The 18,368-nt window shown below is 41.8% G+C and overlaps 1 protein-coding gene across 1 annotated transcript in view; it reads right to left on the reverse strand.

Annotated features, from left to right (window-relative positions):
- SMAP2 (small ArfGAP2) overlaps nt 1-18,368 on the reverse strand; it is a 47,424-nt gene that overhangs the window by 2,876 nt on the left and 26,180 nt on the right. The window contains exons 2-9 of the mRNA XM_070786771.1: nt 12,603-12,736; nt 11,329-11,414; nt 10,032-10,110; nt 6,510-6,596; nt 5,311-5,392; nt 4,249-4,358; nt 3,310-3,475; nt 2,588-2,904 (exon numbers count right to left, since the gene is read on the reverse strand). Of these exons, the coding sequence (XP_070642872.1) occupies nt 2,588-2,904; nt 3,310-3,475; nt 4,249-4,358; nt 5,311-5,392; nt 6,510-6,596; nt 10,032-10,110; nt 11,329-11,414; nt 12,603-12,736 (1,061 nt within the window). The remainder of the gene's footprint in view (nt 1-2,587; nt 2,905-3,309; nt 3,476-4,248; nt 4,359-5,310; nt 5,393-6,509; nt 6,597-10,031; nt 10,111-11,328; nt 11,415-12,602; nt 12,737-18,368) is intronic.

Here is an 18,368-nt window from a genome sequence, read left to right on the forward strand (position 1 = left end):
CAAACCCACACCCCTTGCATTGGAAAGTGAAATTTTAACCACTGGACCACCAGGGAAGACCCCCAAAATTCTATGTAAGTGATATTATATCCTTCTTAGTATAAGATACCAAGAAATGCATAATACTAATGTGCCCCACTATTGATAATTTTCGTTTGATCACTTATCTAAGATTGTATCCATCATATGTTCTTTCATTGTAATTAATAAGTAATCTGAAGAGTATTTCTTTGCAAATATGTGAATACCCTGTTCTTTCTATAATTATTAGTTGTCATTCTTCTGCAAAGAAGGCTTTCTCTCCCTCTATCCCACACCCATTTAAAAAAAAAAAAAAAAATGGACTCATGGATTTTTTTTCTTACCATACAAAGCCTAAAAGTTTACTGGGATATGATCGAGGTGACCATTCTGAGTCAGTTCTTCCAGATACACACAGTAGTTTCTTTCAACATGTTATTCAAGTCCTTTGTTTCTAGGAAACGTTCTTATATTAAGTTTTAAACATATTAATCCTGCTCCACTATTTTATCTTTCTTCTTTGTGTGGGTGCTCAGTCTCTTCAGTCGTGTCCGACTGTGACTCTATGGACTGTAGTCCTCCACGCTCCTCTGTCCATGGGATTCTCCAGGCAAGAACACTGGAGTGGGCTGCCGTGCCCTCCTCCAGGGGACCTTCCCAGGCATAAGAGAACCTGCATGGCAGGCAGGCTCTTTAGCATTAGTGCCACCTTTGGGGGTCGCCAAACAAGCATATTTATGTTAGATCTTCTTTGCCTAAGTTCTTCCTTTCCTTCTTTCTTTTTAGTGCTCTCTATATTTAGTTTCCTTTCTCTGAGCTATTTCATGCCTTTCCTCTATGCCAAATATACTTCCAGTTGAATCTATTCTCCTCTGACTAACTTGTAATTCAGTCTATTTTTAAGATAATTGTGTTGTTTCTCAATTTGTTTCCTGAGTTTAGAAAACTTTCATTTCACAACTTTCAGTTATTTGCCCATTTTGCTTCTAAGTTTTTCACTTTTTGATTCAAGCTGTTTTGTCTTGCCTGCAAGTGTTTGTTAGAGGACATTTAATTCAGGATTGTGTAACAGTTTTCTTCCACTTCGTGACTGGTTTTGGAGAAAGAATTTTCATTCCTCAAAATGTTTAGATTTCATTTTTTTAGTTTCTTCTCATAATAGTTTTACATAAATGTCACTTGATACTTCATTTTGTGTGTGTATGCGTGTTCAATCGTGTCTGGCTCTTTGTGACCCCATGAACTGCAGCCCCTCAGACTTCCCTGTCCATAGAATTTTCCAGGCAAGAATACTGGAGTAGGTTGCCATTTCCTCCTCCAGGGGATCTTCTCCACCCAGGGATAAACCCCTCATCTCTTGCATCTCTTGCCTGCATCTGGCAGGCGGATTCTTTGTAGTACCTTATTTTCCTGAATCAGCAATAACACACACAGGTGAAAGGATCTGGGGAGACTTACTGAATTTTTTAGTTCAAGAGCGCCCTCTTCCGTTAGTAAAGTGAAATGACTATTTGGTGGGGAGGAGGATAGTAGATCTGGTTTTGTCGTTCTCAATTTTTACTTCTTCACCACAAGGTCTCCAAAGAGCACCCCCTCATTCTAAGTCATCCTCATCTCTCCTAGAAACAATGCTTTGCCAAAGCTACCCCATATGGTCCTATCTATTTCGAGTCCTTTGCTTTTGATTCTCCAAGTAACCAGAGTTATACTGCACCAGGTCTCAGAACACTTAATCAGGGCAGGGCTTTCTCTTTCTTGGGAGTGTTTTATCTATGCTGTCACCTCTAGCCCCCTACTCCTTCTCCTCTTTTCACACGGTCTCTCTGTGGTGCTGGCTCTGCTTGATTTTGGTGTTTTTAAAAACTTATTTATTTTTGGCTGTGCTGGGTCTTCGGTGCTGTGGGGGCTTTGCTCTAGTTGTGAGCAGGTGCTACTCTCTGGCTGCAGCGTGCAGGCTTCCCACTGCTGTGGCTTCTCTTGCTGCAGAGCACAGACTCTAGAGTGCACAGGCCTCGGTACTTGTGGCACTTGGGCTCAGTGGTTGCGGTTCCTGGGCTTCAGAGCTCAGGCTCAACAGTTGTGGCACATGGGCTCAGCTGCTCCTCGGGATGTGGGATCTTCCTGGACCAGGGATTGAACCTGTGTCTCTTGCCTTGGCAGGCGAATTCTTGACCATTGAGCCACCAGGGAAGCCCTGGATTTCAGTGTTATAACCGTGTAATTTGAGGTTTGTGGTGCTCTATTAGATCCAATAGTCATTGCTTATGGGTGCTTTTATTGGCATCTCTTGTTTATCTGGACAGGTTGTTTTGTTTTGATGAATGTGTGGAGAGTTTTAGAATCAGGCAATTTACCCTTATTCTACAGGAACCCAAAATACCTCAGAAAGTCTGAGGTTAGACAGACCTTCTGTTAAAATAAATAAATAAATGAAGCAAACCCAAGAATGTCTCTGGCGAGATCTCATTTACATTATAAGGATTCAAAGGATAAGGGGCAAACACTAAGTGAGACAGCCTTGAGGGAGGCTCAGAACTCTTGTCCTGAGTGAAATGGAGCAGCTTACCTGAGTTAGGTTCCACTGCAGCTGCTGAGCTGGCTGAACCCCATACATAGTCTGGGGCATAGCTGCCATGCCTGCCATGTAGCTGGCCTGCTGGGTGGTCATCATTCCGTTTGGCACACCCATCATGGAGGCCTGCATGCCTCCCATATAGCCTGCAGGCATGGCCATTGGGGCAACCATCCCAGAAGCTCCTGGCTGAGCTACCATGCCTACAGGTGGGGGCATCATGCTCCCCATTAGGCTGTTAGGAGGTGTAACCCCAGGGAAGCTGGGGTAGGCAGTGGGGTACGCCATCTGAGCAGGAGCCATGAACATTGCTGCCAAGAGAACAGACATACAGATTTGTGAAGGAGGAATGCACACGAGGTCAATACAAATGCTCACTGGCTGCTCCTGCCAGCTAGAATTCCGCAGACAGGTTCTCTACAAGACTTGCTCTGGCTTCCAGTGGGCTGCAGAGCCAGGCACTCCCCCTTTAGGGTCCAGATCCAGACCCCGAGTCAGGCTTCACAGGGGCCAGACCCCACAGAAGCATGGCTCTGAGTTACATTAATATCTATCTCCTGATACTCAGTGGTTTCACAAGAAATGTCATGCTTAGGCTTGTTTGGAATATGATGTCAGGGCTCCCAGAGCAACTGCCCCTGGCACAACAAATAATTCCTGCATGGAAGGCCTCCCGTTTCCACCTGGCACACAGCCATGACCCCTGTGAACTCTACCTTGGGTGGGCATCTGAGGCGTCTGGGATCCATACAGCGACAGGATGGAGTCTTTAGACAGCTGCTTCTTGCTTGTTTCTTCTGATTTGCTCCCTGGCTCTGGAAACAGGTTCAGGTTTTCCGGAACTGAGCCAGCACTCCCTGGGGTTGGCATGGAACCTACAACCTTAGGACAAACGGCAGGGAGGAATTGGAATGGTCCTCCTGGGGTTCTCTGTAAGGACCTCCCTCATCTCTCTACTGTTTCTACCATTTGCCATGAGAAAACGTGGCTCGAGTTAGTAGCCTCCTGACACTTGTGCCATACAAACATCAGGAAACACCTGATAGTTACGCTCTGGTACAATTCTTGGCTCTTTAGCAAAAAAATGTGATTTGGTGAAGAACTAACAAATTAAAATGACCTACAAATGATGCAGCCAGAGAGAACTAAGATCCCAGTACCACTGTTTACTGGTTGTGTAATGAGAGGCTAGTCATGTGACTTTTCTGAACTCTTTCCTCATCTAGAAGACCCATTTTGCAGGATTGTGGTGAATATTTTAAATCCTAAGGGAAATACACAAAATGATACACAAAATCACCTAGCACTGCGCCTGGTGTACACAGCAGGGATTCCACAAATGGGAGTCACTGACGGTCTCAAGCCTTTCCTGTTTACAAACTCTCTGGCAATAACTCAGGCTGAGGAGCTGACTTATAGGATTAGCCTTTACAATCTGACAATCTTCAACAGAAGTTCACATAAAGGGCCCACTCTTTTTGAGCAAGAGACAAAATGGAATGAATAGGCTGTAACAGAGATGACAGGGTTAAGGGAAGAATCAAGAAAACCAAAGTCAAATTTCACCAAGAACGCATGACTTGACTCCAGGATTAAGTTATCAAAAGCACCCTTTACAGAATGCTCTTTCCTCCTGAGTCACCCACAAGACTCACCTTTCTGGAAACCGAAGAAGAGGGAGATGAAACGGAGGCCAGAAGATCTAAATCCTTCTCTAGGGTATTACTGGTCTTACCATTTGCAATGGAGCAGGATACAGGAGCATCTGGAAAGAGAGGCCAAAGTTAAAATGTAGCCCTGCTTATTAAGCCCATTCCTTTCTTCTCTTCCAGACACAAAACAGAGAAGGCCCACATGCTCCAATCACAGAGCCTGAAATCTAGGCTCTGGAACCATACAGCTTGGATGAGGCATCTCACAAGATTCCCGAGAACACACTGGAAAAGCCTGTAGCTCAGCAGAGGACAGGAGGAACTTGGGCTTGAAGGCTACATTAGCACCATTGCAAGGGCTGGCTCCCTTCTGGCTATTTGAGGGGCAAAGCTGTGTAGGATTTATTCTCAGAGAGAAATGAAAAGGACAGACATGAGAAGCTGAAGTAGCCAATACTCAGTCCACTCAGCAGGAATGGACTGAGACAAAGTACAGCCATCAGTACTATGAAAAATAAGAATAGGCTCTGTTTCTGAAAGGGGCAGAACCACTAGCTCAGGGTTTCAAAAGTCTGGAGGAAAATGACCACAAGGTAAGGGGCCGTCTCAGAAACAGGATGCACCTGGAGAACGAGCGGGCTGGGGCAGGGCTCACAGGTGCTGGTCTAGTGAAGCTTGCAAACACTTACTGAATGCTCAGTGTGTGGGGCAAGGAGCTAAGAGCTTATTTATCTCATTTAGTCCTTCCCACAACATCTCTGATGTAGACTCATCATCCTCACTACAGGAGGAAAGTAATGTTGAGAGGCTGAGCAAGCCCCCCAAGGAGTGGCAGAGCTGGGACTCTGGACTTGACCACTTCTCTATTACTGTACTGTCTCCCTAAAGAATATCAGCACTTTTTAGAACAACTGCTCAGATGAAAAACACCAGGAAGAACAGGCGGGAACAACCTTAGTGATGAAGCCACCAACCGAACAACCCCATCTCTACCTATCTCCCCAGGATCACAGAGAATTCATCAACATTGGTGAGATTAGAGGAGTGGAAAAGTCTGGCTCTTACCAAGGCCCAAGAGATCCACCACAGGAGCTTTGGATTTCGGGGAGGTTTTCCGAGGTAGCTGTGGATCTTCTTTTTTCTGTGGCTAGGGTTAAAATACGTTACAGAAAGAAATAAGCAGGTGTTTTTGAAGCCTCTGTTCCCCTCTCCAACCATAAAGCCACAGGAATTCTTGTGGCATGGATGTTGTTATTCAAAGAGAGTTACCAAAGGAACAGAACTTAGGAACTGTTGTGTGAAAAAAAACCAAATCAGAAGGCATAGTGCAGAAATCAAACCTAAAGTGAAAAACAAAGCTGTCATCTGCACTTGTCTGGCTTTCTAAAGAGACAGATCTTTCCGAAACCAAGACAACCACAGACCAGGGTATTCAACAGAAGCAGTGGTTTTTGGTCCCAGGAAAAGCAAAGAATAAAGGCAGGTGTCTGATGGTACAAAAGGTAATGGCCAACACTTCTCCCAGTGATTAGAAAACCTTTAATACCAAAAGGGACTGTGTTCTGCAGACAATACGATTCAGAATGATGCTAAAAGACTCTCGAAGGAAAACAGTAAAAAGTCTTCTTTCCCAAGATTCCAAACATGTTAAGAGTCGTGACCCAGGGATCGAACCCATGTCTCTTACACCTCCTGCAATGGCACGAAGGTTCTTTACCACTAGCGCCACCCGGGAAGCCCCATCTTAGAGTATCTACTACCACGGCCATCAGGAGTCCAGTGGGAAAAGAAAGGTGCCTACTTTGAGAATACAAGAAGGGATGGTTTAAAATGAATTACTGTGGCCTGGCTTCTGGACTGTTCTTAACAGCAACAGGAAAACAAGGTACAGAAGGCCTAAGGAGAGAAGGACTAACGTAGCATCTGCTCAGAAGGTGTCACAGAGCCTTGGCCTTCTGCCATGAAACGTGCCTCTTGCTCAGACGGGACAGGTGCCGTTCCCAAGCTCCCATCTGGACCTCAGAGGCGGTGTGACAGAGCAGATCAGGCAGCAGCAAGGCGATGGGAAAGCAGCAGAAATGGCAGTGGGTGGTCTAATCTGAATGTGACCCCCTTTAGTCCCAGGTGCAATGGTGCCGCGTGCTCGCAACTAGCCCGCCCCCTCCCCACTCCTCCCCACCCCTCCCCTCTCCTCCACTGCCCTCCCCTCCACACGTCAACAAACCCTAAGCCATCCACACAGCACACATACTGCCCCCACTTACCATTTTCACTTTCTCAAAAACAACAGGTTCCATTTTTTTCTCTGGAGCTGGTTCGCTCCCTCTTTTCCACTTGTTATCTTTTTCTTTCTATGATGATTTAAAAAAAAACAAGACAAAGAACAGACCCCATGGTGACTAACAGTTCAACAAATTATAATTCTAAATGTCTCAAAAGGACACACAAATCCCTACTGAATCTGATGCAGGAGCCTGACGGACTGTGGGAGGGTCTTGTGTGGGGCATGAGTGCTGGCTTCTTCCACCCTGGCCTCAAGGCTGTAGAGAGGCATCTTTCAAATTTCTTAAGTGTCTCCCTCCTTGTTCTGTCTAATCCACGTATGCCTGTTAGCGTGCAGACCGGGTTATCTATAGAGGTTAAAACGTTTCCCCAGTTCGCTGTCCCTTTTGGACCCAAGTTTAACTTGCTCATCTTGGTACGGTAGTGAAAAATGTTCATCTTACTTGACACGCAGCCTTCAATCAAAGGTTCTCTCCCTTACAAATACGAGCCAAGTGTCAAGTGTTTCCTTATATATCAAACGTGAGTAAGAAGAGCTGTGAACTAACCCCACAGGCCTAGCACCTGGATCAAAAGAATAACAGAACATAAATGTAATTTGCTATATATTAAAGGATACTGTAAAAATACAATGAATAAAGTTTGAAGTCCCCCATCTGCCTCTTCTAGCCAGGGGGTTTCGTTGTTTAGTCAGTCAGTCGTGTCTGACTCTGTGACCCCACAGACTGCAGCATGCCAGGCTACCCTGTCCTTCACTATCTCCCACAGTTTGCTCAAACTCATGCCGATTGAGTCAATGATGCCATCCAACCATCTCATCCTCTGTCATCCCCTTCTCCTGCCCTCACTAATCTTATTTGTAAAATGCAGGACAACTGGAGCTGAAGCTCCCAATACTTTGGCCACCTGACACGAACAGCCGACTCCCTGGAAAAGATCCTGATGCTGGGAAAGACTGAAGCCAAAAGGAGAAGTGGGTGGCAGAGGATGAGATGGCTGGATGGCATCACCAATTCAATGGACATGAACCTGGGTGAACTCCGGGAGACGGTGAAGGACAGGGAGGCCTGGCGTGCTGCAGTCCATGGGGTCACAAAGAGTTAGACACCACTTAGCAACTGAACAACAAATACACGTGAAAAATGGTCGGCCCTGATAATGATCAAAAAGTGAAATTTAAAATGCACTTTTGGGCGGAATTCCCTGGCAGTCCAGTGGTTAGGACTCTGAACATTCAATGCTGAGAGTACAGGTTTGCCCTCTGGTTGGAGAAATAAGATTTCAAGCCATGAGGCATGGCCAAAAAAAAAAAAAAAACATTTTGGGGAGGAGAAAAAAATCTTAATAGTACTATCTAATATTGGTAGGGATGGAGTAAAACTACTCATCCAATGCTGAGAAGACAGTATACAACAGTACAACTTCTATAAAAAATGTATTGGCAAAAGTACAAAGAGACAAATACTGAAACCCTTTGACCAAGACAATATTGTATCTTGTAATATACCTTAAGAAAAATAATCCAAAACATGGAGAAAGTTACCTATGCCAAGCAGTTCATTCCAGAATAACATATCTTAAGAAGAACTTAGCCTTTATGCCGCAGAGGGGAATAGTAACATAAACTGTGATCCAGCTACTCACTGAACAAGAGGCAATGATTACAAGTTGTGAAAAGCAACAAGCTAACAGGTGACAAGTAAGAACATGATGTGCTAAGTTAAAGGAAAGCAGGAGACGTTCTATCCAACTATGTCACGATTATGCCTCCAAAACGTAACTACACAGGGAAGAATGGGGGAAACACATGGATGACAGTCATTATGAAGGGAAGAGCAGGCATGGATTTTCCACTTTAACTTTCATATTATCTGTAAATGATATTATAATCATGAAGAACACATGCAGCTATGCTTGTTGCATACATAGTGTAATACTTTAATACAGAACACTTTATTTCTCAAAATTAAAAACATCTTAACTGTCCATTTAAAAAGAATACTCTTCAACAAAGCCAGTTTCTTTTAGATTTGATATTAAATGCCTTCACTTAGCAAATATTAATTCTTGGCATATACATCTTCACGAAGATATTTTTTAAAAGTCTAAATACATCAAATAAAAAGTTTTGAAATAGCTCTTTGGCACACAGGAAACATTTCCGTTCTAAGTGAAAGCATTTAGTGAGTAAAACAGGCTGCTTTCATGGGTATGGTACAGCAGCAACATAATTATGAATGAATACCATCTATTTCCATACAGCAACTCTTTCCTCTTCTCCTACCTTCTGAATTGCCTCAGATAACCTTTTGTTTGACCTTGTCTGATTTCATATGTTCTTGTACAATGAACAGAGCTAAGCAGACAGACTACAGTTTTCTACAAAGGAAAGGAAAGGTCTGTTTCTTTTGGTTTCAAACTCTTCTTGATGATGCCATCCAAGCCGTAAATGTACGCTGGGTTAAGTCTTTCTTGGAAGAGTTATGACACATCCCTTTTCTGGATGAGTGTGATGTAAGAGTCCTTCATACAAAGCTGAGAAGGAATTATCATTACCTAACTGCATGTATTGCCCTGCACTTACTTGCCCACATTGAAATCAACTACCGGTTAGTGCCCCTTTTCACACAAGATCAAAAAATCAGTCTTGAGCTAATTCCAATTAGTTTGACTTTATCTGCAAGGGCTTAGAGCCCTGTGTACATGTAATGATTTCACTGGCTAGTACATCTTCCAACAAAATAAATACCAGACAGAGGACAGATGATAGGTAGATAGGTCTTTTGCTAGAACTGGAGAATCCCATATTCTCCATACTTCCTTAGCTAGAGAAACAGTCGATTATTTCAAAAATTTATTAGTCTTGTCAAAGGCTTTTTGAAGGTTTAAGTTAGTCATATTTATAGGTTCCCCGCTAGCTGTCATTAGTCAGGCATATTTTCTTCTTCCAGAAACCATGCTGTATTTCCTCTTGTACACCGTATTTTAGATTATAGCCACATGCCTAGGATGCAAAGTGTATTTGGCAACTGGGCGTCTCCTAAAACTCCTCTCAAGAACAAGCGTTCCATTGGCAGTCAGTTCACTGACACAATGGAAATATATGCTGGTCAAATTTAAGGAAACTCTGGTGATATAATTACACCAATTTAGGTGACTTCATTTACAGAAAAAGAGATGCACACACGTATGTATGCACACACATACTATTCTGTTTGATCTAGTATGCCCAACATATCCATATAAAGAAGTAATTTGGAACTGGGAATCACTGACATCTAAACTCAGATCACGGTAAAGAATTAACTGATGGCTGGTCCATCCCTGAGGCAAAGGTTTGCTCCATGACATCTCATGGTCTTCATTCAATAGCTGGCTTTATTCTACTTTTTTTGTTTTTACGTTCTTAAGAGTATTTTGCAGCTGTTCTTCAAATTCTCCTCAGGCCTGATTAATAAGCAAATTATTTATTATGAACAAAACTTGAAAGATTTACAACCAACCCTAAAGGCATTGATGTCCAGACTTCGGTCCATGTATTTCTTCTTCTCATATTTATCTCGAATAAATCCCTCGACCGCACTGCAAGAAGCTTATTAAGGATAAAGCAAACAAATCTTTCTCACAGAATGACTATAAAAGGTCAATTTGTATCCCATGAGCATTGTCTCTTCTGGCCTATCCCTAACCAAAACCTTAAAAGGCCTTTTTCATGGCTACTGCAGGGAATCACCATTTCCAACAATCTTCCTTCAGAGTAATGAGAGCAGAAACGGGGTCACTCCCCATTTTGACATCAGTGGAGCCTGTGGCTGTTCTACTGATAGAGTACAGGTAAAGCAGTCAGTTATCTATTTTAAAGTCCTTAAGTCATATGTGAAACGAATCGCCAGTCCAGGTTCGATGCATGATACAGCATGCTCGGGGCTGGTGCATTGGGATGACCCAGAGGGATGGTATGGGAAGGGAGGTGGGGGGGGGTTCAGGATGGGGAACACATGTACACCCGTGGTGGATTCATGTTGATGTATGGCAAAACCAATACAATATTGTAAAGTAATTAGCCTCCAATTAAAATAAATAAATTCATATTTTAAAAAAATAAAGTCCTTAAGTCAACAGGACTGAAACAGACATCTGAGTGCCCCTTAAAAAAAATATACAGGACTCCCGTGCCCCACTGCCAGATTCTGATCTGGGGTCCTCTGCAGGGCTCCAAATCTACATTTAGTAGGTTCTCCCTATACCCACCAAAATCAAACTCTAACAAGATGGTCTACAAGCCATATTTTGAGAAGCACTGCCTTGAGGGAGTTTGGTTTTATGAGCTGGGTGCTATCTCCATTTGAGGGGCTGGGGGAAGAAAGTTATGGATTAACTGGTCAACAAATTAATTCTTTCAGGTAGAGCACAAAAAGGCATTAAAAATTAGTGGCAGTTTTGCTGAATCAACATAGCACAATAAACTATTCTTTTTATCAAACAACAGTTTCAGAGATCAGAAGACTATTGGAGATGTTACTCTATGGAAGAATTCACAGTGAACCACAGCAGTCTTAATTTCTGAATGAGTCGCTCCTGTGTGACACCACCATTGTGACATTGGAGAGTATACGTGGGCTTTCTATATGTCTTGGTTGCAGGGGAGAGGAAAAGCCAGACTTCAACTCATCCACATATAAAGATGGCCCAGTCAGATCGTGGGTCCTGAGTCTTCTGTAACTCTCCCAAGACACTACCACCACCACCACCACCACCAATAAAACCATCCAGCCTTCGAAGCTGCTCCAAAAAAGATACTGGTCTATTTGAGGTCGCCGAAAGGTCTCAGGCAGGTAGGCTTCATAAAGTCGGTTTGCCTTTCCATTCCCCATCTCTTGCATGCACTGCAGTCAAAGAGATGTGGAAACAAGGAATGTCACATTAGGAAAGAACTGAAAAACTTCTTATCCAACTGCATCATTTTACAATTGAACAACCAACCTAGGGAGTGGCAGAACCAAGATTTAAACCTGAGTATTCTGATTTACAATCCATGATTCTCTCGGCTCTGCTCCCAACCATTTCCTTCCACAGCTGTCTGTCCTGCCACTCTGTCTCCTTTTATTGAAAGATTTGTCTAACAAGATATATTTGATTCAATAGTAATTTAAGATCCCATTTGAAAGTCCAAGACATAGAGCTGCCAATCCAAATGTCTACTTGGCAGGCAATAATCAGTGCCTAATCAGGCAGGCAGTAATTAGGAATAACTACAATTCTGAGTTTATAGTAGTAATTAACCTATCCACTGTATTACCAACAACTATGTTTCTCATTAGGCTTTTGAAAGACTCCTTAACATTTGTGAGAGACAAATTCCAAGATTTTTAAACAGCTTCAAATATAACTGAAAAATATAACTAATCTTTTAGTCCTTCAGTGAATCTATAAAGATAACCTAAAGTAACTTCTAAAGCCATTTTCTATCAAGAATAACCTCTTACTTACACCATCAACTTTAGCAACTGGTTTTCTTTGGAGCCAGGAGATTTCCCCAAAGCAAAATATGTATGTATTTGTAAATTACTTTAAGAAGTTTCAATGCAGGAAGAGAACAGAAAACAGGGAAGCCACATCAAGCTGCAGCTCTCCGGCCAGGCTGGACTCACTAACTTAAGTGTCTCACACTCAGCCCACCAACCTAACGGCAAGCAGGATTCATATATGCATTTCTGCAATAAAAAACATTAAAAGTATATGTGTTGGACTTTTTTAAGTGAATATCTAAAATTACAAACATTAGATCTGAAAATGCCAAGGGCCTTAGAAAACAATACAAAGATTCTCCTTCATGTCTTCATGGATCCAGGGGGGTCCTAGTCCACAGAGTATTTGTGTTTTGAAGGAGGTAAAATATAAGTGGAATAACTTGTGTCTTAAATATAAAGATAATTTTTTAATGTGGCGTTAGTGTTGAATACCTAAACTTCCCTCCACCTTCACCTTTGTGCCCAGTTTGACTGAAATTCATCTGGAACTACTTTCACATGAAGTATGGGAGCGGTTGACTCACTCTTGGGTTGTGTAAGTACCTGGATCTGTTCTTGAGTCCACTGGTCAAGGTTAACCGATTTTACCCTGGATATGTGCACCCCGAGATTCCTGTGGATTCCAGCACATCGAATGCAGATGAACACACCAATGTTCCAGGAGGCCCATCGTGGCCCTGTGGAGGTCAGGAGCAGGGCAATAAAGTAAAAATTAAAACAACATTCACGACCCAAACCAGAATTATTTAAGTTATCAGATAACATTTCAGCTAGAACATAAATGAGAGAATTGTTACCACGATCACCTTTTAGATTTTTAAAAATTTTGTTTTTAGTCTTTGGGCTGCACTGTGAGGCTTGCAGGATTTTAGTTCCCTGAACAGGGACTGCACCCCAGGCCTAGCAGGGCAAACTCTGAGTCCTAATCACTGGACTGCCAGGGAATTCCACAATCACCTTTTTTTGGTCATTGTTTTGTTCATTTTTCCAAAAATGAGCTTTTTAAAAAAAAACTTTAAAGATTTAAGTGTACAATATGGTGGTCTTTAGTATATTTACACAGTTATGCATCATGGCCACTATCTAATTCCAGAATGTCTTCATCCTCCCCAAGAAGAATTCTCAAGCCCAGTAGCAGGCACTCCTCATTTCCTCCAAACATCCCCTGACCCCAGCCCCTGACAACCACAAATCTACATTTTTTTCCTATAGATTTGCCAATTCTGGACATTTCATAGAAATAGAATTATATAACATGTGAGCGTTTGTGTATGGAACAATAGCTTTTTTAGAGTTTCATAAAGGTTGAACTGCAAATATTATAATATTGTTACTTATGTTTTTAAAAATCCCAGGAGAACAGTGGCAGGTCATGTCACATTCTATTTAATGTATTTCATGAACAGCCCTCCCTCAAGAAACTTTTTAATGGTGGTGAGACCTGGATTCAGTTTTCCTGCTAGGAAAAAAGATACAGACATGCCATGCCAGCTCGCAGCTAAGCCTGAAATTTAAAACTCTGTTTATCCTCCCCTCCCCACCAGGACTATAAAATATGCATCCAGATTCACTTAAAAGGATCCCTTCCCCTAGGGCTAATGTCTCTACTTTACCCAACTACAGCATTATCTACATTCAAAATTGCCATATAATAAAGATGCTTATAGCAAAAAAAAAAAAAATCTCAGACATGTATTTTAATATAAGTCTGTTACATAATCTCCCATCCCCTGCCAACTTTGCTCACCCTAATAATCACTTTGGAAAAATTTCAAACTCCTCTTCATAATTTTTATACAGGGTAAAAGCGACTTACTTTTATATGACATCTGCCAAAGATTTACTGAAAAATCACTAATATTTCTTTTGCCACTACTCCAGTAGGCAGAAATTCACCAAATAAAAGAAGCATGATGTCAAGAGCTAGAGGTTGTGAAAAAGAAGTGAAAAGACACTAACTGGTTTTCTACAGAGATAAACAGGGCCTGCATTTGGAACAAAAAAGGACATAGGGTTTTGGTTCTGCCGGACACAGACAATAGTGTGTTTAGTCTGAGGGTTTTGACGGAAGTTTGTTTTTTTTTTAATTTATTTTTTTACTGACGGATAATTGCTTTACAGAATTTTGTTGTCTTCTGTCAAACCTCAACATGAATTAGCCATAGGTCTACATATATTCCCTCCCTTTTGAACCTCCCTACCATCTCCCTACCATCCCACCCCTCTAAATTGATACAGAGCCCCTGTTTGAGTTTCCTAAGCCATACAGCAAATTCCCGCTGGCTATCTATTTTACATATGGGGATGTAAGTTTCCATGTTACTCTCTGCACACATTTCAGCCTCTCCTCCCCTCTCCCCATGTCCGTAAGTCTATTCTCTATGTGTTTCTCCACTGCTGCCCTGTAAATAAATTCTTCAGTACCATTTTTCTAGATTCCTTGACATAAGTTTTAATGAAGGAATGCTAGAGTTATATGGAAGAAAATTATTCTTAGAGATTTGAATCTGCAGCTATTATATATAAGAAGGTCATTTCTAGATAAAGATATCACTCAGATACTACGGTTAAAAACTGCAAATACAGAAGGCTCAAGTTCTCCTTATAACCACCAGATGGCGTTCTCTGCCTGAAATTTTATCCCAACACCCTCTTACTGCTATAATCTTGATACACTCAGGTTTATCTTCTAAAAAGATTTTCCGTCCCTTCAAATCCCCAGATTTGCACAGTAGATCTGCCATGTAACTAACAAGCACACAAATGATCCAACACTTCTTTCAGTGGCAGTGAGCTACACAAACACAAAATGGAAAACCTAAATAGACAGAAATGAGATTCCTTAGGGTGCTGTGGGTCTATTTCGGGTTACAATTTTTATAAAGGAACTCAAGATAAATCGAAATTATACAGGATTAAAAGTGGGACCAAAAGTTACTATTTCATGTCTCTTTACCATTTTCCCTCTGCTCTAGATTCTAGAACTCATAAGATAGTTAAATTGTACTTGTTTGCTAACAAAATCAGAAGCCAAAAACACGAATTAAAAGTTAGCTGTGGAGTGTTACACTATTTGCTTCCTGACCTTAAATTTGGAGAAGGTGATTCCCAAACATCAAAGCCACTGTCACAATTGGGGAATTTCTCCAGATCCCATTCCAAAGTATAAAGTCTCTGAGGAATACAGGACTAAATCCTGCTATTCTGAAGCTGCTAACAAGGCCTCAGTATAGAAATACAGGCAATAATATTTTCATGAAAAGTCAAAGGAAAGCCTCCTCTGCCCCACTCCCACATCCCTCCTACGACCTTTTCCCAGTGAAATTCGGGCCATTCCATCTCAGACACTCAGCTTCCTTTAGTTTTACGCTGCTGGATTTATTAAGCTGTAACTTTATGCTCCATACAGGATTCCGAAATTAGAGAAAAGGAAAACACAGGAGAGACAGTTACTTATATGGCTGAAAATGTGGGGAAATGGTGTTGTTATTGCAAGCATAATCTTTGCAGCCAGGAAAAAACTGAGGTTTGAAGGTCAGCTTCAATAACAATTAGCTGCGTGACCTTCAGAGAGACACTGAAACCTCCTAGGCCTCAGTTTCCTCATCTTCAAAATGTGTACAGTAATATTCACCTTACAGTGCTGAGACTATGGAGGGATAATAAAAGAGAGCTACGCCTAAGAACATGGTATAGAGTGAGATTTCTGGAACCCACTTCCCGTTCATCTACTTCCGTTGATAGCGGCATGTTAACACATTCATATGTATATACCAACACTATGCAAGACCACAGAATGCTCTTGTCAGACAGGAATGCGAGTTCCAGTCCTAAAGCGTCAGAACCAGAATCAACTGACTGAACAGCAGAGAGAAGAAATTTACCCTCGATATAATTTCAAAGTCTTCTAGAAAACATGAAATTTTAGGCAGTTTTCTAAATCTCCCCCCAAATACTCCTTGAAATGTATTCCCTAAACCCCCACCTGCTCCCCTCTTCTGTTATACACTCCCACTCTGCCTTTGGGCCCACACATGCCTCCACTACACACACAGAGGGAGACAGAAGCTGACAACTATGAGGTCCGCATTACACAGCACCCTGCACTGCTGCTGCAAGGCCAGCCTACTGGAACATGGCCTTATAGGCAGATAATCCAATTGTTCCATACACACTGGTCATGGCAACCAAGGAGAAAATATACAAAAGATGCCATTTTGAAGTTGAAAATAGACACTCTGAGAGGCAATATTCCAAACTGTTTTGAAAGCAAAGAGGAAAGATAGTGACATAAACTGGGTAGTGATTAGCACAACATAAGAACAAAGTCATAGGTAAGTGAACATATTCAACAGGGGCCTATGAGCAGGCTCAGGAAGCATTAAGCAACATTAAAATTAACAAGTAATCACTCTGCAATAAGGGATCAGTAAAAATAAAGAAAGTATTTGGATCTGGCTAATCTGTCAAGAAATCGGCTCTAATAAGTACCAGCCCAGTATCAGGGAAATCTGGGCTTACCCTAACTATTTTCACACCTTCTAACAAGTATCTCGAGTGTTTATTTCTCCATTTGTAAAATGGAAAGCATATAAGTAAATCCAATTTACATTCAACTACTGGATGGCTTCTACATAACTGAGTTAACTACTGATAGTTGGCTGCAAATTTTTCTTGCTGCTAAAATTTCCCTCATCACAAGAGCTGCCGGGCCTAGAAGTGTTGTCTGGGCTTGAGAAATCAGCAGAGAGAAGAGAACTAGACTTACAGATAGCTTGAAGTCACTATTATAATAATTATAACTCATGAATCTCTAACTTGTAGAGTTCCAAAAAATAAATGTTGAGGTGAAAAAAAAAAAAATTGCAAAATAGATGGTTACCCATAATCAGACCTGCCAGCATCTTGGAGCTGTTGAAAAGCTCTTCAACAGGAAGGGTCCAGGAAGGGAGAGAAACTCTCTTCCATCTTCCATCCAAGCCCTGTTGAATCTACCTTGGAAACTTTCCCAGAAACTATCCATTTCTACCTAGACCTTCTCCTATCTCACCCATAAGCATTCATTCTCTCTTTTTTAATGGGCATAAGATTTTTTCCTTGTTGGAGCTTTTAAAAAGTTTTTACTGAAAAATAATTGATTTACAATGTTGCGTTAGGAATTCATTCTTTTAATATTATTTATTGAGTAGATGGTAAAGAATCCGCCTGCAATGCGGGAAACCTGGCTTTGATCCTTGGGTTGAGAAGATCCCCTGGAGAAGGGAATTGCTACTCACTCCAGTATTCTTGCCTGGAGAATTCCATGGGCAGAAGAGCCTGGCAGGCTACAGTCCATGGGGTTACAAAGAGTTGGACATGACTAAGCGACTTTTATTTTTCACTGAGTACCTTTTATGTGCCAAATACTCTGCCTGCTAGGTACCAGGAATACAAAGGCAGAGACAGTGAAGATGAGATTCCCTAATTCAAAGAGCTCAAGGACTAACAACTAATTGGTCTCCAGGCTCCCACTAGAATAATCTCTCTAAACATAAAACTATACAAATCAGGCCCCAAATATAAACTTTTCACACAGTCGTAAACATAGAGGTGAAAATGTAAATTGGTGCAAGTTTTCTGAATAGTATATTCCAAACTGAACTCTCAATCTCTTGCCACAAAACCTTCTGTCTCCATTCTTCTCAATCTTGATCCATTCACCTCCATCTCACCTCCATTCAATCAAATGCAGCAGTCAAAAATTCATACCTCATTTATACCTCTCTCCTTCAACCACCATCTCTATAGCATCACCAAGACCAAATCTCTATCAAATCGGTGTGTCTCCTCTCCATCTGCAACACTATTTCTCTAATTCAAACCCACCAGATCTCTTGGATTAGTTGTGTTAGTTTCAGTTCAGTTCAGTTTAGTCACTCAGTCGTGTCTGACCCTTTGTGACCCCATGAACCGCAGCACACCAGGCCTCCCTGTCCATCACCAACTCCCAGAGTCCACCCAAACCCATGTCTATTGAGTTGGTGATGCCATCCAACCATCTCATCCTCTGTCGTCCCCTTCTCCTCCTGCCCTCAATCTTTCCCAGCATCAGGGTCTTTTCAAATGAGTCAGCTCTTCACATCAGGTGGCCAAAGTATTGGAGTTTCAGCTTTAACATCAGTCCTTCCAATGAACACCCAGGACTGATCTCCTTTAGGATGGACTGGTTGGATCTCCTTGCAGTCCAAGGGACTCTCAAGAGTCTTCTCCAACACCACAGTTCAGGTATAGAGTAAAATGAATCTGTTATATATATACATATATGTACTA

The sequence above is a fragment of the Bos indicus genome, chromosome 3 (assembly GCF_029378745.1).
Source record: "Bos indicus isolate NIAB-ARS_2022 breed Sahiwal x Tharparkar chromosome 3, NIAB-ARS_B.indTharparkar_mat_pri_1.0, whole genome shotgun sequence".
Classification (NCBI taxonomy): domain Eukaryota; kingdom Metazoa; phylum Chordata; class Mammalia; order Artiodactyla; family Bovidae; genus Bos; species Bos indicus.